Source organism: Schistocerca gregaria, chromosome 2, assembly GCF_023897955.1.
Source record: "Schistocerca gregaria isolate iqSchGreg1 chromosome 2, iqSchGreg1.2, whole genome shotgun sequence".
Taxonomy (NCBI): Eukaryota; Metazoa; Arthropoda; class Insecta; order Orthoptera; family Acrididae; genus Schistocerca; species Schistocerca gregaria.
Window position 1 is genome coordinate 413,583,478 of NC_064921.1, and position 24,304 is coordinate 413,607,781.

At 40.8% G+C, this 24,304-nt stretch overlaps 1 protein-coding gene across 3 annotated transcripts in view; it reads right to left on the reverse strand.

The window, feature by feature from the left end:
• The window catches only part of LOC126323445 (telomerase reverse transcriptase-like), a 180,682-nt gene that overhangs the window by 101,833 nt on the left and 54,545 nt on the right, over positions 1-24,304 (reverse strand). For all 3 annotated transcript variants that reach the window (XM_049994683.1, XM_049994684.1, XM_049994685.1), the window contains one exon: positions 22,135-22,324. In XM_049994683.1, coding sequence (XP_049850640.1) covers positions 22,135-22,324 — 190 coding nt within the window. The remainder of the gene's footprint in view (positions 1-22,134; positions 22,325-24,304) is intronic.

A 24,304-nucleotide genomic window follows, 5' to 3' on the forward strand; every position in this document is an offset into this window, starting at 1 on the left:
GACAATGTTTTTATTCATTCTTCATTACTAGATGGGCTTTCCGTTAGTAAAAGTGTGAATGGCCGAATGGCCTTTCAGACCATGATGCACAAATTTTAATGCTAAAAGGCTTTTGTACTCAAAAAAGTGTCACATATAATTACAAAAAATGTAGGGAAGTTAATCCAATAGCAATAGAGAGTTTTTTAAACCTTGTCAAGGAACAAGAGTGGCATAACTTTTATAGTGCCGATAAGATAGATGATAAATATAATGCTTTCCTTAACACATTTCTCGTGCTCTTTGAGAGTTGTTTTCCTTTAGAATGTTCTAAACAGGGTACTAGCAGTAATAAGTAGGCCGGGTGGCTGACTAGTGGGATAAGGATATCATGTAGAACAAAGTGGGAATTATATCAAAATGTTAGAAGTAGTCACAATCAAGCTAAAGTAGCCCATTACAAACAGTATTGTGAGGTGCCCAAAAATGTTATTAGGAAGGCAAAAAGTATGTGGTATGCAAATAGAATAGCTAATTCACAGGATAAAACTAAAACCATACGGCCAGTTGTGAAGGAAGTGTCTCGTCAGCAGCACAAGGTCGACGATATAAAGTCAGTTCGTAGTAAAAAATTTTCTGTTACTGATAAATCAGATATATGTACAGTATTTATCAATCATTTTCTGAGCATTGATGGTGATTTAAATAAAAATTTGGTCTCTACAGGGAATCATATAAGTTTCTTGGCAAATGCCTTTCTGAGATTGATGTCTGAAATACAGACAAGGGAGAGATTGAGTCAATAATTAAATTGCTGAAGACTGAGAATTCTCATGGATATGATGGAGCACCTAGCACAATATTAAAGTGCTGTGCTGCATATGTTAGCCCTGAACTTAGCCATATCTGTAATTTTTCCTTTAAGAATTGTCAGTGTGATTAAAGTACTTAGTAGTACAGCCGCTTTATAAAAAGGGAGAAAAGCATAATGTAGACAATTTTAGAGAATCTCTATAGCATCAGAGTTTGCTAAAGTTATTAAAAAGGCTGTGTATGTAAGGATAATTGATCATTTTATATCACACGATTTGCTACCAAATATACATTTCAGCTTTAGAAGTCATTTAACAGCTGAAAATGCTATATTATCTTTTCTCTGTGAGGTAATGGGTGGGTTAAACAAAAGGTTTTGAATGCTTGGCATATTTTTTGATTTAACTGAGGCGTTTGATTGCTCCAGAACTTGTACCCTTACCGAATACGGGGAGTAGCTCACAATTGGTTCACCTCTTACTTTAGCAACAGACAGCAAAAGGTCATTATTCACAATGTTGAGAATGGCTGTGATGTAGGGTCTGAGTGGAGTACAGTCAAACGGGCGGGGGTAGGCTCCAGGGAGCAGTGTTGGGGCCACTCCTATTCCTTATTTATATAAATGATATGCCCTCTAGTATTACGGGTAACTCTAAAATATTTCTGTTTGCTGATGACATTATCTTGGTAGAAAGGGATGTTGTGTGCAACACTGGCCCAGTTTCAAATAGTGCAGTTCATGACCTAAGTTCATGGCTTGTAGAAAATAAACTAACACTAAATCACAGCAACACTCAGTTTTTACAGTTTCTAACATACAATTCAACAAAACCAGAGGTTTTAATTTCACAGAATGGTCATATGATTAGTGAAACTGAACAGTTCAAATTTCTAGGTGTTCAGATAGATAGTAAACTGTCGTGGAAAGCCTATGTTCAGGAACTCGTTCAAAGATTTAATGCTGCCATTTTTATATTCGAACGGTATCTAAAGTGAGTGATCGTGTGACACAGAAATTAGTCTACTTTGCTTATTTTCATTCGCTTATGTTGTATGGTATTATATTTTGGGTAACTCTTCCCATTCTAAAAGGATATTTTTGGTTCAGAAACAGGTGGTTCGGGCAATAAGTGGTTTAAGTTCATGAACCTCTTGTCGACCCCTGTTCACGAGTCTGGGTATTTTGTCATTGACTTCTCAATATATATTTTCCTTACTGTCATTTGTTGTTAATGATATTAGCTTATTCCCAAGAATAAGCAGCACTCAGTTAATACTCGGCAGAAATCGAACAGCATTTGGATTAGACTTCCTTAACTCTTGTGCAGAAAGGTGTGCAGTATACTGCTGCATCCATTCTCAATTAGCTACTGCTCAAATTTAAAAATCTTAGCAGTAATCCACATACTTTCAAATTGAAAATGAAGGGTTTCCTCATGGGTCACACCTTCTATTCTGTCAAGGAGTTCCTTGAAAAAAAATCAAGCTTATTCTTGTTGTATTGTTGATTGCAATAACTGAAACTTATGGATTGACTTTTTTTGGATTCATAAACAATTTATTTTTATCTGTTTTTATTTTTATGTTGTAGTTTCATGTACTGACATGGTCCATGGTCTTTGAGATTTGCTCCTCAATCTGGTCCTACAGAACTTGGCACATAAATAAATAAGAAAAAACTGCTGGCAGTTTGGAGTCAAAAGATTGTATGCTGCAATGTTGTGAGGAATGTCCACGAAAAATGCAACAAGAGGCTTTTCTTGAAAATGCTTTTAAAGACTGTGACCCTGAATAAACAATGGAATACAAGCAATGGGTCCACACTGACAAGACACACATTAGAGACATGTCAGAGAACTGTTGAATATTTCATGGAAGCACTGATTTTGAAAATTACCAGTTTAGGAAGCCATCACTTTGTGTCAAAACACCACAGTTTACACCTTAAGCAGCTAAAAAGAAATCTCGCACAAAATGAATTAATTATACTGATGAACTTTGCTGAGAATAATTCATCTGTTGTTTGAGATGCTGTGCAAGGCTTTCATTGGGAGAATAGTCAGACCATTTTACATCCATCTGTTGTCTATTTTGATGGCAAAGAATGTGGGGAGTACTAGCATTTGTATGATCAGCAACTGTCTCCATCATGATACCATTGCCACCAATGCCTTTCAAATAAAGTTAACAGTGTATTTAAAGAAAAAGATTGAAAATATTAAGAACATTTATTAATTTAGTGATGGTTCAGCTGCTCAATATGAGAATTTCAAAAATTCCCTCAATTTATGTCTACATGAAAACGATTTTGGCATCACTGCCAAATGGAATTTTTTTGGAACAAGCCACAGTAAATTGACTTGTGATGGCATTGAGGGAACAGCAAAATGACTATCAGCCTGTGCTAGTCTGCACAGGACCTTAGATAAACAAATATTGACTCCATATGATTTGTTCATATTCTGTGATGGTAGTATTAAAGGCATAAAGTTTTTTTATGTACCAAAAGAAGAAATTGAAAAAAATCAGCCTGATCGAGAAACAAGGTTTGCCATGGGACATACAATATCTGGAACAAGAGGAAATCGTCAATTTAAGGCAATTGATTGTAATCAGCTAAGAGTAAGCAGAGTTTTCAATGATGCTATGGCATTCACAGTTAACGCCTTCGAAGCAGATGTAGAAATTCCAGCAGTCTCAATTTTAAGACAACCAGGACTATATGTTGCCTTTATATATGACAATTTTTGGTGGGCTGGAAATGTGTGTGAAGTTTCACATGAGCAACAAGATATCCTCATCAGCTTTATGCACCCACACAGTTCTGCTTGTTCCTTCCACTGCCCAACTGCTAAAGACGCCTGCTGGATTCCTGAGCAACATATTTCCATAACTTGAGAAGCACCATCAGCATCATCATCAGGAAGACAATACAGTTATCCACAATCTGTTCTTGACAAAATTGTAGAACTGTTCAACCAAAAATGGAACTAACTCCTTAGTGTTTTTGTTTGGCAAATTTACTGTGTTCTGTATTATACTAGTTTTTTATGTCATGTGTTTAAGTTTGAAACTGATTTATATGCTGGAATAAAAAAATAATTATGGGACTTAATGACCAGAATACTTCACCTTTCATTATCCTCGAACCATTAAAATAGTAACTTTTGAAACGTTTTCTTACTCATAAAAATGCAAGAACCAGAAATTAAACAATATAGCTTTGAAAGCTTAAAGCATTCTCTTTCCAGCTGTGGCAAGAAACAAAGGTTTGAACAAGACACAGTTGAGATATTGCCCCCCAAAAATACCCTAAATTTTGCATGTATAAACTTTAGGCCATCTTTGTAGATGCATGTCTTTTCGTATAGGCATCCAATGTTAATTAAATTTGATCCATATATAGACATCATGGGTAAGAAAAAACCTCTGAAGTTCATATGAAAAGTAGCAGTGGTCAATCAAACCTTGGTTCTTAGAATAGCTCAACAAATTTTTAGCCACTTTCGAGTTTTTTTATCTATTTTTATGTGTGGCTACATCCCTGATTTTTGCCATGGCGTGATTCAGCATAAAAAGTTGTGTGTGTATATTAAAGCAAATGACCAAATGTTTTCTAGAAATTCTAAAAAAGCCTAGCAAACTCGGCACATTTGATCTTTGTGTGTGATCTGGAGATGATTAGCCTCTCTTTAAAACCCTTAAAAATTCAACCACTTAAGATACTGGACTGAAATTTGGTATGTAACTATCAAAGACTACATAGAACCTTCATACCAAATTTCATTAGATTTGGAATGGTCAAGTGGGAACACCTGCTCCCCTTGATGTGGAATGACCCAACACACAAACACTGTCATTTGAACAGACAGGTGCATCATCACTCGTGCAATCATTCTTCAAGAACTTTTTTGAGATGATGGTGGCTTGCAACATCTCACTGGAGAAGTTGAGGTATCCATGCTTCAGGTGGTTCTTGTAAAAGTACAGACTACACCAAATGAATCTACAGTGAGAAAGAACTATTTGTCCATGTGCCACAAGAAGGTGCTCAATATAATATGAAATAATGTTGCTGCCCAAAGGGTCTGAGTGCACATGGATGAAACCACTGATCTGGATGGGTGCTATATTGCAAATGTTGTTGGTGTACTAAAAGTTGACAAGCCAAGAGAACTGTTGCTCATAATGTGTGAAGCTCTTGAGAGAGTAAATACAGGGTGTTCCATTTATCTGATGACTGTCTGTGAGGTGCAGTAGATGCAGGGCAGTGAGTGTTCTGTTGCCCAGCAATCAGATGCTGTGTCACCTGTCTATTGCTGTGGTAAGACATGACTACATTTAAAACATAAGCAAATAAATTTTGTACTGACCCATGTCATGCAAGGAGATGCTGGAACTGCCTGCCACTATTTTCTATGCATTTATGACATCTACTCAACAAATTATTAATCACACAATGGAGTTCTCTCCGAGATACTGAATTAATCAATTCACGGATATTATCCTTGAGTTTCTCTATTGTGTACATGGAGTTAAATCAGGACTTCTAGTGGGCCAGATATTGTTACTAGTCACTCTTTCATCGAACAAATCGTGAACTGCGTGGAAAAAAGACATTGGCCGAATGAGCCTTCATTGAATCCTGTTGAAGAAATGTGAAGCTTTGTTCTCTTCCTCTCAGTTCATTAAAAAATTGTTGCAAAATATTCTGTAAGTATCTTTCACTTGTAACTGTGTCATGAAAAAGAATTGAGGCTATTATTCTGTCACCACTATCTGTGCACCACACCCCAATTTTCTGACTGTGAAGGGATTCCTCATGAAGTACAACAGGTCTATCTGTGCTCCACTGTCGACAGTTTTGGGAATTAACATATCCTTGTAAATGAAACGAAGCTTAGTCTGAAAACAGAATGACGTAAGAATATATTTCACCTTCATGCACATGTTTTAAAATCCATTTACAAAACTTAGCCCTCTGTGCAGGATCACTAGGTCAAAGTTCTTGTACTACTGAGACTTTATAGGGTCTTAGCCCAGGCAGCTTAGCATGATACTTGTTTTTGCTGCAAAAGATGTCTACGAGACTTTTTAGGGGAATTTTCCAGGCAGTATGCAATGTCATTGAGATGAGTTTCTATTAGTAATGTACATCATCATTTACACTTCTTGTCTTTAACACTTCTCGTTTCACAAAATTTATTTGCTAATTTGTGAACTGCATCACAACTCAGAACCCATACACCTGGTAACTTCTGTTCAAACTATCTCCAAACAGTACAAGTGGACTCAGTATGCACATACAAATCATAAATAAACACTCATTGTGGAATTGAATAATTCACTCTTGCCATTGTCGCATTCACAAACTTCACTGTTACACTCATGATGCCTGTTTCACTGCTTGAATGACACTGACCAACAAGGCGCATAAGTCTATATGGCCTTCAGGCTAAAACCCACACAAAAAAATGGGAGGCCGTAGTGTGGTCCCGCGGGACCCAGTCGACCGGCAGGTGCAGCTTCCATGGCCTCCAATTCCCTGGGCAGGCGGTCATCAGGTAAATGGAACACCCAGTAACTCAACACTTGCCTGTTGTTTGACAACTATAAGAAGTTACTGTGGTCAGACTGTGTGAACATAGATGATGTTTTGCTGCTAGTACCAGATGGTGCTTTGTACATGGCTAAAGCAGCTATGGGGTTTCAGATTCTCTATCTCTGTATGGTGAACGTTACTTGCCTTACACTACACATTACAAAAAGCTGCAGAAAAGGTGTGATCAAATTATCCTAATGTGGACAGATTAGTTGCCTGTGCAAAAAGATTTATGTGAAAGCTCTGCTACAGGTGCAGAAACTCAAGGAACAAGCACTTTCACTCCCCTTCCCCCCTCAGCCTGTTCTTATATGATGAGGTTCTTGGTTTAATGCTGCCAAATATTACGGCACCAATTACACCAAAATAAAAATAATCTTTTGTGGGCTTGATAGTAATGATTCAACTGTGGACAGGGTCATTACAGAAACCTCATCTGGAAAAACATGACATATGTCCTCATCTGGAAAAACATCACATATGTCAACACCAACTTTTCAGTGGTATCTGAAACCATCACAGGACTGGAAGCTGCTGGTACTCAACTGTGTAAGGCACTGGATATTGTGCAACATTGTGTTGAGCTTCTGGTCTTGTGGCTCACAAAGTGAACAGCAAATTGCAATATTCTACAGTGGCATCCTGGGCATTTTACAATATGAAAAATTGGTGACAATCTTTCTGCGAATGCCACAACATTTGAAGACAATGAACTAAAGCTGCCCTACAGTGACACTGCCAGCTTCAAATATGCTCCTGTGATGTGGAAAGCTTTTACATGAACAAAACTATCCTCAGCAGATCTTTGAAAATGGAAGTCTTGAAAATGAACCTTGAGATCCAGTGAAACTGCAGAAAATGAATACTAATGGGATGTGTTAACTAATTTGGAATACTTTGAACAAGTGGTGTGCAGTAGCACTAAATATGATTTTGTTGTTTGGATATTTGTTATTGTTTTCACTGTGCTTATTGTATTTTTCTCTCTTCAGACACATGAAAATATTTCAAAAGTAAGTGCTAATTAGTTGCAAACACCACAAAAAGTAAGTGATATAATCACAATTTGTCCAGAACTGAATTCTGTATTACACAGTATGTCAAATACCAATAAGAATGTTTTTAAATAAACTTACACAAAGTCATATTTTATTTTAAGGTCATACTTATACAGGGTGTCTGACAAAGCGGTTTACACAATTTGACTTAAATAACTGAGGAGGTATAATGATAACTGGATCCAATTGTGATTATATGGTGCTTTCATGCCATTCATTTGTTTTTGTTTTGTTTATTTTTTTCACTCAGTAACAACCCTTGAATAAAAAGCTGGCTGGGAACTTGTTCTTGTGTGGATTTTAAAGTGTCATTGGAAATTTGAAAATGTGAAAGAAGTTGACAGAGGTGAATTTGATACTGTGCCACCTTTATGTGTAACAGTAATGAAATTATGCAACAGATCAGAGAGTGAAGGAAGTGTAAATGATCTGAAGAAGGGATGGTGTGGCAGGGAGAAATCAGTAGCAGACAGAAGAGTACTGCACGCAGTGGTACAAGCTTTCACAAGATACCCAAAGGTATCTTGCTACAAAATGCTAGAGTTTGAAGCACTCAGGTACAGAAAACTGATTGAAACCTGAAATTCATGTTATCCATTAAATTTTAATTACATGATAAATCAGTCTAATCTAAACGCCATAAATTCAACTAAATACATAGGAACTACAATTACAAACAACTTAAATAGGAAAGAATACATAGAAAATACTGTGAGTAAAGCAAACCAATGACTGTGTTTTATTGGCAGAACACTTAGAAAATGCAACAGATCTACTAAAGAGATTGCCTACACTACATTTGTCTGTCATCTTCTGGTTTACTGCTGCACTGTCTGGGATCCTTACAAGATAGGGTTAATGGAGTACATCGAGAAAGTTCAGCAAAGAGCTGCGTGTTTTGTATTTTTGTTAAATAGGGAAGAGAGTGTCACAAACGGATTTGGGACAGACACCATTAAAACAAAGCAGTTTTTCATTGTATTGGAATCTTCTCATGAAATATCAATCACCAACTTTCTGTTCCAAATGCAAAAATATTTTGTTGACCCTGACCTACATAGGGAGAAATGATCATCTTAATAAAATAAGGGAAATCAGAGCTCGCACAAAAGATATGTCTTTGTTTTTATCATGCACTGTTTGAGAGTGGAGTAATAGAGAATTATTGTGACGAGTGTTCGATGAACTCACTGCCAGGCACGTAAGTGAGATTTGCAGATTATCCATGTAGATAAAGATTGATTGGGAACTTTTTGGTAGGGAGGATGCAGCATGTTATCTTGGACAGAGAGTCACTGTCATATGTAGAAGTAACTTCAGGGAGCCACAGGGAAGTGTGTTGGGACCTTTGCTGTTCATGTTGTATATTAAAAAAATTTGCACACAATATTAAAGTAACCTCAGAGTGACAAACTGCTTATTTGCTTCTGTCTCGGGTTCTTCGGCTGACGTTCGTGTGATGATTTTGCTGACGTTTCGCCAGCACGAGTGGCTGGCATTGTCAAAGCTTCACCCTCCATTGCCGGAGGTGAACTGGAGCCGGGCTCGCGGCCGCAGACTATATGTACCTTGCGCGCCAACGTCCGAGGGCTTCTCCGCGGTCATTTCCGCGGTCATTTCCGGTGCGTTTCTCCTCTTGCTACCTGCTACGGTCGTTCTCTGCAGTACGGGAAGCCAGGAGCCGTTTACCTTAAGGCTTTCTTCTTTCTTGTTGAAGCTGTTCCTGTGTTTGTGTATTTCTACAGCTTCTCTGTACAAGCGGGTGTGATAGTGCTTCTCTACAGCCAGAACTTCCGTGTCGGTGAATTTTATTACATGTACCTGGTCGGTCTCACTCAGTGCGTGTTCTGCCACGGCCGATTTTTCCACCTGTCCCAACCTGCAATGTCGCTTATGTTCTTTGATCCTGGTGTTGATTGATCTTCCAGTCATTCCGACATAAACTTTCCCGCATGTGCATGGTAAGCGGTATATTCCTGACATTGCAAGTGGGTCCCTTTTGTCCTTTGCCGATCTAAGACATTCTTTGATCTTCCTTGTCGGTTTGAAAATTGTCTTTACGCCGTGCTTGTGTAATATACGGCCGATTCTGTCCGTCACTCTGGGAATGTATGGCAGAAAGGCCGTACCCGACATTTCTTTTTCTGGTTTCTTACTTCGCCGGTGGTTTGGCTCTGTTACACTTCTAATATCATTTGTGGAGTACCCATTGCTCCTCAGAACACTTTCCAGGTGTTGCATTTCGCGTTTAAGGTGCTGCGGCTCACATATTCGTGCTGCTCGCGCTACGAGCGTCTGAATCATGCCTCTTTTCTGGCTCGGGTGGTGGTTTGACAGTTTGTGCAGATATCGGTCCGTGTGCGTCGGTTTTCGGTACACGCTATGTCCCAGGTTTTGGCCATCCCTTGTGACCAGCACATCTAGAAATGGTAGTTTTTTGTCCTTTTCCACTTCCATGGTAAATTTTATGTTGGCGTGGAGGTTGTTCAAGTGTCTTAGGAAGTCACCGAGCTGTTCTTCACCATGGCTCCACACGACGAAAGTATCATCGACGTACCTGTACCACACCTTAGGTTTACAAGTCGCCGAGTCCAGTGCCTGTGCTTCGAAATGTTCCATGAAGAAGTTGGCCACCACTGGACTAAGAGGACTACCCATGGCAACGCCTTCCAGCTGTTCGTAGAAATTGCCATTCCACGTGAAATAGCTCGTGGTGAGACAGGCATGGAAGAGCTTCATGATGTCTTGCGGGAAAATGGAACCGATGTGCTCCAGAGCGTCACTGAGTGGCACTTTCGTAAACAAAGAAACAATATCAAAGCTGACCAGGATGTCGTTTGGTGCAAGTTTTAGTTTCTTCAGCTTCTCGATGAAATGTCCTGAGTCCTTTACGTACGTGTCGGTCTTCCCCACGTGCGGCTGGAGCAGAGAGGCCAAGTGTTTTGCCAGTTTATATGTCGGTGAGCCAGGAGCGCTAACAATCGGTCTTAATGGAACGTTGTTCTTATGGATCTTAGGTAATCCATACAGGCGAGGTGGTAGGGCTTCTGTGTTGCGCAGGTATCTCTGTATGTCCTCCGGAACAGAAGATGCCTTGATTAACCGATTCGTATTCCGTGTGATACGCTGCGTCGGATCTGCGCTTAGTTTTCGGTACGTCGTCGGATCTAATAGGTCTCGGATCTTTTGTTCATAATCTTCGGTCTTCATTACGACGGTCGCATTCCCCTTATCGGCAGTCAGTACCAATATACTCTTGTCAGCGTTAAGATTCTTAATAGCAGAACACGCACTGAGTGAGACCGACCAGGTACATGTAATAAAATTCACCGACACGGAAGTTCTGGCTGTAGAGAAGCACTATCACACCCGCTTGTACAGAGAAGCTGTAGAAATACACAAACACGGGAACAGCTTCAACAAGAAAGAAGAAAGCCTTAAGGTAAACGGCTCCTGGCTTCCCGTACTGCAGAGAACGACCGTAGCAGGTAGCAAGAGGAGAAACGCACCGGAAATGACCGCGGAAATGACCGCGGAGAAGCCCTCGGACGTTGGCGCGCAAGGTACATATAGTCTGCGGCCGCGAGCCCGGCTCCAGTTCACCTCCGGCAATGGAGGGTGAAGCTTTGACAATGCCAGCCACTCGTGCTGGCGAAACGTCAGCAAAATCATCACACGAACGTCGGCCGAAGAACCCGAGACAGAAGCAAATAAGCAGTTTGTCAACAAGTGGCCACGAAAGTCTTAACAATTTTGTATTGCGCCTCTACGGGGAGGAAATTTGCAGATTGTACCGACGCCTTGACCAACAACGGAAGAAGAAAGCGCGATTGATGTCCTCTCTCGCCTTCCTTTCGCGGTGCAGAGATGAAGATGCTACACCGAAGTTCTTGAAATGTAAGCGCCTATTCACCACCGCCCAAGCTCATCGTATCTACAACAGAATGGAACGAGCTTTTCTTCGTGAGCGAATTCACACAATACGGAGAAACTTGGCAAAAACGGATCAGGAACTTTTGGACATGTTCTACCAACTAAGTAGCAGAATGCATCGAGACGACTGGGACAAGATCGACAGCATCACTTACAGGAGCATGCAGAATGAACTCGAGCGCTGCACAGAGCGACAGAAGAAAAAGTTTGAAGGATTCCGGAAGAAGACTGACAAGGCGATTCCCGACATGTCACGCACTGTGGTCAACCTCACTCAACGACAATTGACCGAAGAGGAAGTATCCGTTCTTCAAAAAGGAGGGAATTTCGCTGTCATCCCAAGAACTATACCTGTGGAGGACATCATTGCTAACACCGAAGCGGCCATTCGGACCCTTCCTTGTGAAAGGGCAGAGGAAATACGCACTGAAACAGCCAGGATACTGCGCCGAGCTAAACCACCAGCATGCAATCTGAAGAAAGAAGAAGTACAAGCTATTAAGAATCTTAACGCTGACAAGAGTATATTGGTACTGCCTGCGGATAAGGGGAATGCGACCGTCGTAATGAAGACCGAAGATTATGAACAAAAGATCCGAGACCTATTAGATCCGACGACGTACCGAAAACTAAGCGCAGATCCGACGCAGCGTATCACACGGAATACGAATCGGTTAATCAAGGCATCTTCTGTTCCGGAGGACATACAGAGATACCTGCGCAACACAGAAGCCCTACCACCTCGCCTGTATGGATTACCTAAGATCCATAAGAACAACGTTCCATTAAGACCGATTGTTAGTGCTCCTGGCTCACCGACATATAAACTGGCAAAACACTTGGCCTCTCTGCTCCAGCCGCACGTGGGGAAGACCGACACGTACGTAAAGGACTCAGGACATTTCATCGAGAAGCTGAAGAAACTAAAACTTGCACCAAACGACATCCTGGTCAGCTTTGATATTGTTTCTTTGTTTACGAAAGTGCCACTCAGTGACGCTCTGGAGCACATCGGTTCCATTTTCCCGCAAGACATCATGAAGCTCTTCCATGCCTGTCTCACCACGAGCTATTTCACGTGGAATGGCAATTTCTACGAACAGCTGGAAGGCGTTGCCATGGGTAGTCCTCTTAGTCCAGTGGTGGCCAACTTCTTCATGGAACATTTCGAAGCACAGGCACTGGACTCGGCGACTTGTAAACCTAAGGTGTGGTACAGGTACGTCGATGATACTTTCGTCGTGTGGAGCCATGGTGAAGAACAGCTCGGTGACTTCCTAAGACACTTGAACAACCTCCACGCCAACATAAAATTTACCATGGAAGTGGAAAAGGACAAAAAACTACCATTTCTAGATGTGCTGGTCACAAGGGATGGCCAAAACCTGGGACATAGCGTGTACCGAAAACCGACGCACACGGACCGATATCTGCACAAACTGTCAAACCACCACCCGAGCCAGAAAAGAGGCATGATTCAGACGCTCGTAACGCGAGCAGCACGAATATGTGAGCCGCAGCACCTTAAACGCGAAATGCAACACCTGGAAAGTGTTCTGAGGAGCAATGGGTACTCCACAAATGATATTAGAAGTGTAACAGAGCCAAACCACCGGCGAAGTAAGAAACCAGAAAAAGAAATGTCGGGTACGGCCTTTCTGCCATACATTCCCAGAGTGACGGACAGAATCGGCCGTATATTACACAAGCACGGCGTAAAGACAATTTTCAAACCGACAAGGAAGATCAAAGAATGTCTTAGATCGGCAAAGGACAAAAGGGACCCACTTGCAATGTCAGGAATATACCGCTTACCATGCACATGCGGGAAAGTTTATGTCGGAATGACTGGAAGATCAATCAACACCAGGATCAAAGAACATAAGCGACATTGCAGGTTGGGACAGGTGGAAAAATCGGCCGTGGCAGAACACGCACTGAGTGAGACCGACCAGGTACATGTAATAAAATTCACCGACACGGAAGTTCTGGCTGTAGAGAAGCACTATCACACCCGCTTGTACAGAGAAGCTGTAGAAATACACAAACACGGGAACAGCTTCAACAAGAAAGAAGAAAGCCTTAAGGTAAACGGCTCCTGGCTTCCCGTACTGCAGAGAACGACCGTAGCAGGTAGCAAGAGGAGAAACGCACCGGAAATGACCGCGGAAATGACCGCGGAGAAGCCCTCGGACGTTGGCGCGCAAGGTACATATAGTCTGCGGCCGCGAGCCCGGCTCCAGTTCACCTCCGGCAATGGAGGGTGAAGCTTTGACAATGCCAGCCACTCGTGCTGGCGAAACGTCAGCAAAATCATCACACGAACGTCGGCCGAAGAACCCGAGACAGAAGCAAATAAGCAGTTTGTCTACAAGTGGCCTCGAAAGTCTTAACAATTTTGTAACCTCAGAGTATTTGCAGATGATGCAGTTATCTATAAAGAAGCACTATCTGAAAGAAGTTGCATAAAAATTTACTCAAATGTTGATAAGATTTCAAAGTGGTTCATGGTGTGGGTTCCTGTAGTCATATCCTAGTTCATGAACCATGGGCAACGTATAAGTGGCCAAGTAAGTGGTCCTGACAGTCGGGATACCAGTTACTTTGGAATAAGGCTGGGCACCTTGGACATATTCTGAGCCATGGTCACCTTGTGCTCACACGGCAAAGACTACCAAATCCACCGGTTAGTCCCTCAACCATTAGGGGTAAAACTCAATGGGACTCGGGGCAAGTAAGGCTAGCAACCTGCTTCCCTGGTACTTTGAATACGATGCTGGCAGCAATCAGAGAAAAATGCCTCGGACCTTTGGAGGTGACAGTCCCACCTCTGACAAACCAGGGACTCCTAAGATACAACTTGGCAAACAAATGGTAATGAGATGGGGAGCTATTAATATCAATGGGGGCTACCTTGGGAAGAAGGTACAGCTGGCAGAGGCCGCAAGTAAGATGGGGCTGGACATTTTAGTTGTTAGTGACATTCGGGTAAGGGGTGAAAAAGAAGAGGAAGTGGGAGAATACTAGGTCTACCTGTCAGGAGTCAAAGCAGGATTAGCACAATGGGGTGTAGGGCTTTACATCAGGAAAGAAATGGAACCCAGTGTAGTTGCAATAAGGTTTGTAAACGAATGACTGATGTGGATAGATTTGATAGTGTCTAGCAAGAAAATTAGGATTGTGTCAGTATATTGGCATTGTGAAGGGACAAGCCAAGATAAGGTGGATAGTTTTTATGAGGCACTCAGTGATGTAGTTGTTAGAGTAAAGAACAGGGACAGTGTTATGCTCATGGGTGATTTTAATGCCAGAATTGGAAATCGAACAGAAGGGTTATGGGTAAATTTGGAGAGGATATGGAGGCCAACAGGAACGAGAAACAACTCTTGGATGTCTGTGCCAGTATGGGCTTAGTAATCACAAAGTCTTTTTTTAAACACAAGAACATTCACCGGTATACTTGGGAAGGCAGGGGAACCAAATCTGTCATTGACTATATAATAACAGATCAGGAACTCAGGAAGGCTGCGAGGGACACACGTGTATTCAGGGGATTCTTTGATGACACTGATCATTATTTAATCTGCAGTGAAATAGGGATTGTGATGCCTAAAGTGCAGGAGGTCAGGTCCATATGTAGGAGGATAAGAGTGGAGAAACTTCAGGATAAGGAAATCAGGCACAAGTACACAACAGCGATCTCAGAAAGGTACCAGTTAGTTGAATGTAGTCAATTACAGTCATTGGAAAAGGAATGGACAAGGTACAGGGACACAGTACTAGAAGTGGCTAAAGAATGTCTTGGAACAGTAGTGTGTAAAAGTAGGATGAAGCAAACAGCTTGGTGGAATGACACAGTCAAGGTAGCCTGTAAAAGGAAAAAGAAGGCGTATCAAAAATGGCTACATACTAGAACTCAGGTAGACAGAGAAAGTTATGTTGAAGAAAGAAACAAAGCCAAACAGATAATTGCAGCATCCAAGAAGAAATCTTGGGAAGACTTTGGAAACAGGCTGGAGACTATGGGTCAAGCTGCTGGAAAACCATTCTGGAGTGTAATAAGCAGTCTTCGAAAGGGAGGTAAGAAGGAAATGAAAAGTATTTTGGACAGGTCAGGAAAACTGCCGGTGAATCCTGTGGATGCCTTGGGCAGATGGAGGGAATATTTTGAAGAGCTGCTCAATTTAGGTGAAAATACAATCAGTAATGTTTCAGATTTTGAGGTAGAATGGGATAGGAATGATGATGGAAATAGGATCACGTTTGAGGAAGTGGAGGAAATGGTCAATAGATTGCAGTGCAATAAACCAGCTGGGGTGGATGAAATTAAGTCGGATCTCATCAAATACAGTGGAATGTCAGGTCTTAAATGGCTACACAGGGTAATTGAAATGGCCTGGGAGTCGGGACAGGTTCCATCAGACTGGACAAAAGCAGTAATCACACCAATCTTTAAACATGGAAACAGAAAAGATTGTAACAACTACAGAGGTATCTCTTTAATCAGCGTTGTGGGTAAAACCTTCTCAGGTATTGTTGAAAGGAAAGTGCGAGTATCAGTTGAGGACCAATTGGATGAAAATCATTGTGGGTTTAGGCCTTTTAGAGGTTGTCAGGACCAGATCTTTAGCTTACGGCAAATAATGGAGAAGTGTTATGAGTGGAACAGGGAACTGTACAGGGTGTTTCAAAAATGACCAGTATATTTGAAACGGCAATAAAAACTAAACGAGCAGCGATAGAAATACACTGTTTGTTGCAATATGCTTGGGACAACACTACATTTTCAGGCGGACAAACTTTTGAAATTACAGTAGTTACAATTTTCAACGACAGATGGCGCTGCAAGTGATGTGAAAGATATAGAAGACAATGCAGTCTGTGGGTGCGCCATTCTGTACGTCGTCTTTCTGCTGTAAGCGTGTGCTGTTCACAACGTGCAAGTGTGCTGTGGACAACATGGTTTATTCCTTAGAACAGAGGATTTTTCTGGTGTTGGAATTCCACCGCCTAGAACACAGTGTTGTTGCAACAAGATGAAGTTTTCAACGGAGGTTTAATGTAACCAAAGGACCAAAAAGTGATACAATAAAGGATCTGTTTGAAAAATTTCAACGGACTGGGAACGTGACGGATGAACATGCTGGAAAGGTAGGGCGACCGCGTACAGCAACCACAGAGGGCAACGCGCAGCTAGTGCAGCAGGTGATCCAACAGCGGCCTCGGGTTTCCGTTCGCCGTGTTGCAGCTGCGGTCCAAATGACGCCAACGTCCACATATCGTCTCATGCGCCAGAGTTTACACCTCTATCCATACAAAATTCAAATGCGGCAAACCCTCAGCGCCGCTACCATTGCTGCACGAGAGACATTTGCTAACGATATAGTGCACAGGATTGATGACGGCGATATGCATGTGGGCAGCATTTGGTTTACTGACGAAGCTTATTTTTACCTGGACGGCTTCATCAATAAACAGAACTGGCGCATATGGGGAACCAAAAAGCCCCATGTTGCAATCCCATCGTCCCTGCATCCTCAAAAAGTATTGGTCTGGGCCACCATTTCTTCCAAAGGAATCATTGGCCCATTTTTCAGATCCGAAACGATTACTGCATCACGCTATCTGGACATTCTTCGTGAATTTGTGGCGGTACAAACTGCCTTAGACGACACTGCGAACACCTCGTGGTTTATGCAAGATGGTGCCCGGCCACATCGCACGGCCGATGTCTTTAATTTCCTGAATGAATATTTCGATGATCGTGTGATTGCTTTGGGCTATCCGAAACATACAGGAGGCGGCGTGGATTGGCCTCCCTATTCGCCAGACATGAAACCCTGTGACTTCTTTCTGTGAGGACACTTGAAAGACCAGGTGTACCGCCAGAATCCAGAAACAATTGAACAGCTGAAGCAGTACATCTCATTTGCATGTGAAGCCATACCGCCAGACACGTTGTCAAAGGTTTCAGGTAATTTCATTCAGAGACTATGCCATATTATTGCTATGCATGGTGGATATGTGGAAAATATCGTACTATAGAGTTTCCCAGACCGCAGCGCCATCTGTTGTTAACAATTGTAATTACTGTAATTTCGAAAGTTTGTCTGCCTGAAAATGTACTGTTGTCCCAAGCATATTGCAACAAATGGTGTATTTCTATCGCTGCTCGTTTAGTTTGTATTGCCGTTTCAAATATACCGGTCATTTTTCAAACACCCTGTATCTATGCTTTATAGATCTAGAAAAGGCATATGACTGGGTTCCTAGGAGGAAGTTATTGTCTGTTCTACGAGATTATGGAATAGGAGGCAAACTTTTGCAAGCAATTAAAGGTCTTTACATGGATAGTCAGGCAGCAGTTAGAATTGACGGTAAATTGAGTTTATGGTTCAGAGTAGTTTCAGGGGTAAGACAAGGCTGCAACCTGTCTCCACTGTTGTTCATATTATTTATGGATCATATGTTGAAAACAATAGACTGGCTGGGTGAGATTAAGATATGTGAACACAAAATAAGCAGTCTTGCATATGCGGATGACTTAGTTGTGATGGCTGATTCGATTGAAAGTTTGCAAAGTAATATTTCAGAGCTAGATCATAAATGTAAGGACTATGGTATGAAGATTAGCATCTCCAAAACGAAAGTAATGTCAGTGGGAAAGAAATATAAACGGATTGAGTGCCAAATAGAAGGAACAAAGTTAGAACAGGTGGACGGTTTCAAGTACTTAGGATGCATATTCTCACAGGATGGCAACATAGTGAAAGAACTGGAAGCGAGGTGTAGCAAAGATAATGCAGTGAGCGCTCAGCTACGATCTACTCTCTTCTGCAAGAAGGAAGTCAGTACCAAGACTAAGTTATCTGTGCACAGTCCAATCTTTTGACCAACTTTGTTGTATGGGAGCGAAAGCTGGGTGGATTCAGGTTACCTTATCAACAAGGTTGAGGTTACGGATATGGAAGTAGCTAGGATGATTGCAGGTACTAGTAGATGGGAACAATGGCAAGAGGGTGTCCACAATGAGGAAATCAAAGAAAAACTGGGAATGAACTCTATAGAGGTAGCAGTCAGGGGGAACAGGCTTAGATGGTGGGGTCATGTTACACGCATGGGAGAAACAAGGTTACCCAAGAGACTCATGGGCTCAGCAGTAGAGGGTAGGAGGAGTCTGGGCGGACCAAGGAGAAGGTACCTGGATTCGGTTAAGAATGATTTTGAATTAATAGGTTTAACATCAGAAGAGGCACCAATGTTAGCACTGAATAAGGGATCGTGGAGGAATTTTATAAGGGGGCTATGCTCCAGACTGAACACTGAAAGGCATAATCAGTCTTAAATGATGATGATGATGAGTCATACAGGGATTGGCAAACTGCTTAAAATGTTCATAGTATCCTATGACTATAATATCAATGATTCACTGTTGGAATTGACCAACTAGTACAAATACCTGGGTGTAGCCTGGGTTGCCAAAAGTTTTCCCAAGTGAAATTCCCTGATATCTCCCAAGTTTTAGTGTTTCTCCCTGACAAATTCTGAAATCTCGGGGGTAAGTTAATACATAAATTGACAGTCTGTCTTTGCAACTAAGGTACAAGAAACAATAATGCAAATGAGGGGAAAAAAACAACTTGCAACTTTTCTGTGGAAAAGATATCCCGATGTATGAAAAGCACTCTAGTGGTTAAGTTCTTAAGATCACTGCGCACCTACTTATCATTCTGGCGGCCTAGCCAACAGAGGGAACTGATCACTGATCTGTCTTTTCTTCAGTTACTTTGTCATATAAACAGTTTATCTTTCATAGGTAATTTATAGGTTGCTATACACATTGTATTACGTATATTTTGTTTTGGATCATAAGTTCACCATAAAAGTGTCAGACCTATTATCTTTGTATATTTCCTTTTAATAATTTTATATGGTTAACTGTATTCATCTTTTATATTATCACAATTGGTTTCTATAACAGTTATCAAAATTTAAAAGTCTGCTATGTGTATTTTACCTAATTTGTTTTTATCAGATTACGGTTCTTATAAAATGAAGACTACATCTAAGCCCACGGAAGTGACATCTATGAAGCATGTATGCAAACAGATTTCTAGTACCTACTGTACTTCAGTAGTTTTGTACAGTAACGCCAGTTGTGAAATGACTGTGTGGATGATGTGGCCTATTTTACACCACATTTTAGTTCTACGTGATGATGTTTTGCTGAGTGTATAAATGTTCTGACAATGCCATTACGGCTTTACCACATTAGGACATGGTGTAGAACAGGTATGCTTTACCATGTTTTATCTGTACATTTGCCAGTTTGTGGGAGAATATATTGTGATATGAAATGCTATATTGTTTAGAAAGATAGACTGCCCACTAGGTGTAAAAAATTTTATATTGTACATCTAAAACCAGTCATCATCAAAGGAATTTATATTGTGATCAAAGATGTGAATAAAAATACATTTAACTTGCAAGCAGAGGGCATTCATTTCCTGATGTGAGCAAAAATCTTGAGTACTAACATCAACATCTTTTGTAATGAATTGTTTGAGGATGGAGAAAGCAAGTCAAATGGTATACATGTTTCATTAAGATCACTGATGTTATTTTATTTCAATAAAACAAAACACATTTGATGACAAAATTATGCATTTCCTTCGAGTCGCACAACAGATTTAAATTACCTTCCCTGATTTCAGAAATAACCTCAGAAAAAAGTAGGCCTCTCGCAAGAAGTGTGTAAGGCAGTGAAGAAATGTGTAAACCACCACTGTAGGTGACTGCCACTAAAATGTTGGTTCTACTATGTTTGCTACTGTTGGTTATTACCCACTTGTTGTATCTATATTTTACAGGTATTGTGTGGTTTTTCTTTTGATAAATATATGAGTACATATTGTACAAACCATCAGTGGCAGACAATTTTCTTATTCTAATCATCCAGACTTTCTAACATATTAACTACTTTTGAAGTGCCAAAATGTAATATAACAAATAGAACCTCATACCAAACAGAACTAACAGGGGATATTGAATGTATACAGAGAAGTCAGCACATATGGTCTTATCTTTGTTTGATCTGTGGGAAAGAGTCACAGAGATATTGCAGGAACTAAGCTGGTAGCCTCTTGAAGACTGACGTAAACTACCGCATGAAAGTCGATTAATAAAGTTTCATGTAGTGATTGTGAGGATAAGATTAGAATAATTACTGAACACACAGAGGCATTCAGACAATCAATCTTTCCAAACTCAATATGTGAATGGAACGGAAAGAAACTCTAATAACTAGTACAGTGGGACGTACCCTCTGCCATGCACTTCACAGTGGTTTGCAGAGTATAGATGTAGATGTAGTTGTCAGCATGCCTTTTTTCTGGAGTTCTGTAATATTAGTATAACAATAAGATTAATTAAGCTGATATATGTTTTATTTCTCAGAAAAGGTACCAATATTCTCTTATAATTATTTGTCAAGTCCTTGTCTATGATTCTGCATTTCAGTAACATTGGTAAGTGACTAGTTTGGTGATGTGTCGATTATAAGTGACCCACAAACCACTATTTGCACATTTGCATTCTTTATATGTCGAACCTTGCAATCTAAATATCTTGCCATGGAGTCCAATTACTGCTTTAGGGTAATGCAAAACATTCTGTCACATTATATGTTGTACTATCAATTATAACAGCAGGTAACAGTAATGTTTTGGCTTGATATTAATGGACACAGGTATTCTGATGATAAATATTTCTTTATTGTACTGCAGCTGTGGTCATTGTTAAGTATCCAAACTCCAAAGAATTAGCTTTCAGAGGACTGAATTACTTTCTTTCACAACAGCTACTCATTTTGAGGGATACATTATGTGGTGTCACCACCAGACACCACACTTGCTAGGTGGTAGCCTTTAAATCGGCCGCGGTCCGGTAGTATACGTCGGACCCACATGTCGCCACTATCAATGATTGCAGACCGAGTGCCACCACATGGCAGGTCTAGAGAGACTCCCTAGCACTCGCCCCAGTTGTACAGCCAACTTTGCTAGTGATGGTTCACTGCCTACTTACGTTCTCATTTGCCGAGAAGATAGTTTAGCATAGCCTTCAGCTACGTCATTTGCTACGACCTAGCAAGGTGCCATTATCAGTTACTATTGATATTGTGAACTATGTACCATAAAGAGCGACGTTCGTCATTAATGGATTAAAGTTAAGTACTCCACCAGCTACGTCCGTTGCTTCTGAATTCTAATTTCCTTGTCCTGTTCCAGACCTCACGCCAGCCTGCATGAGCTAAATCGCGTGCCTTTCGGCCTCCTCTAGTAACACGGTGTTGGCTCTCCTGCCAACCACATTACATTAACACAAAACAATATGATCTCCCAATCCAATGTTCAAGATTAAATTTCAGAATTAACTGTAAAATTATACTACTGCATTCCAACAAAGGTTTAGTCAAGAATAGTAAGAAAAAAACAAGCAAAACTGGTTTGATAAATTAAGAAATTGGCAACAGATTTGCTTTCATAGATGTCAGGAACCACAGAAAAATAGCGCAAGAGATTATATCTAAAAACCAAAATGTTGCTGGTGTACCTGAACCTGCTTCAACTGTTCTTTGGCTGACAATGAATATACAAACATCAGGCAGTTCAATGGAGTCTGTGCTAGGAAGTTCAATGGAGTTTGTGCTAAGTATATAAAGTTACGAGAAAACCATTCTGTACTCACCATGTGACAGAAATTCTCTCATGTGTGTGTGATCAAAGTCTGCATAGTACAAATCACACAGAACAGAAGAGAGAGAACCTCCTTGCGGTATTCCCTTTACAACATGGAAAATATGTTTCCTAGATGTCTGTACAGTAACTGAACGCATGTATTCAACTGCACTATGAAGAAGCCATTCAGCATCACTTTCCTGTAATAATGACAAATAACTTTAATTAAGTATCAAAAAAGATTTCATAGGAAAAAAAGCCAATAAATGATGATTTACACTTGTAAGCTCCAAGTAAAAAGCAACACCTAAAGCATAGATCTTGTCCTGAACAGCTAATGTTCATTTACAAAGTATGTGTCATGGAATAAATCAGCACTCTAAAAAATACCATGTTTGCTAGATGATTTGGAACACATTAAAAATTATAAAGACAAAATTAACTCGAAGTAAATATTGTATAGTTTATAAAATAGAAAGAAACTTCCACATGGGAAAAATTTATTAAAAACAAAGATTCCAAGACTTACCAAGCGGGAAAGCGCCGGTAGATAGGCACAATGAATAAAACACACAAACACACACACACAATTTCTAGCTTTTGCAACCGACGGTTGCTTCTTCAGGAAAGAGGGAAGGAGAGGGAAAGACGAAAGGATGTGGGTTTTAAGGGAGAGGGTAAGGAGTCATTCCAATCCCGGGAGCGGAAAGACTTACCTTAGGGGGAAAAAAGGACAGGTGTACACTCACGCACACACACACATATCCATCCGCATATACACAGACACAAGCAGACATTTGTAAATGCCAATAGCATTTTGCATCTGGTTGCTGGTGGCTTTATCTGGATACAATTCTGTGTGCAGTAACAATGCAGTATCCATTGTTGAATGCTGTGCTGTGTTTAGGCAGTTTGTGCTGGGCTAGAATGAGTTACAAAGCTGTTCCTGGTGTGTGTGTGTGTGTGTGTGTGTGTGTGTGTGTGTGTGTGTGTGTGTGTGTGTGTGTGAGAGAGAGAGAGAGAGAGAGAGAGAGAGAGAGAGAGAGAGAGAGAGAGAGAGAGAGAGAGAGAGGGTGGGAGGGGTGGTTTTCCTTTTGTGACCAGCTCTTCTAGAATACAGACAAGCTGAGATATACCAGTCTGCATGCACTAAAGACTAACTTCAGTCTAGCAATCTCCTACTTCTGCAACAGTAAGACCAGCTCAATTCTTATTCAGCAGAGTCTGTAAATATAATTGTCATATAGGGAAGCATTGATCTAGACCAGATCATGGAATCCGCTGACTCACAGGGAATAATTGTGAGCTCATTGGCCATCAAATTGATGTCATGTGATTGGTAATCTGGAAATGTTATGTCTTCTTTGCTGGTAGATCTCTTGCCAGAAAAATGACATTTTCATAACTCCATATTTTCCTTCAGTGTGTTTGGCTGGGTTACAACATTCCCTCCCCATTAAATCAGCATGTAGGGCTGATATCAACCAGGCTCATGCATCCGAGGACAGCAAGGTGGCAGAGGGCAAATGGGGGAGTAGTGGAGGCCAGATAGCCCTGTGGCCAACAACTTGGTGGGCCATTCTGTGAGGATGTGCTTGAGGACCTGCTGGAGAAGTATGCCTTGGACATGCAGCAACATATCTAGAATTGACCAGAAAGTATTCCAAGGCTTGCCCTGTTTAGGTGAATAACTGGAAATCTGTTTACTCCCTGTCAAAATGCATACCAGGGCGAATAGGAACTTGCATTTGAATGGTGGGAGCATGTACAGTAGTGTACAGAGTACTGATAAAAATAAGGTCCACCAATGGAAGTGATGGGTAGTGCATTCTGGGAGCTTAGCTTTGGAAATGAACAATGATAATGGGTTATGATTCATAATTAAGCAGAAGTTCTGGCCATACAAAAAATATGTAATTTGTGCACATTGAAAATGATCACCAACGTCCTTTTTCAGTCTGTATATAATATTCCTGGGCCTAGTTTAATGATTTGGACACAGACACATGGGTTTTTCACTACAATAAGCAAGCTTGAGAGGAAGGATGTGCATACTGCTAGAAGAGTCCTTTTAAGAATAATAATAAGAGTAATAATAATAATAATAAATAATAATAATAATATTAAAATGATACACACATCAAAAAAAGTTTTGCATCACCCTGGTTCCAAGAGTTCCG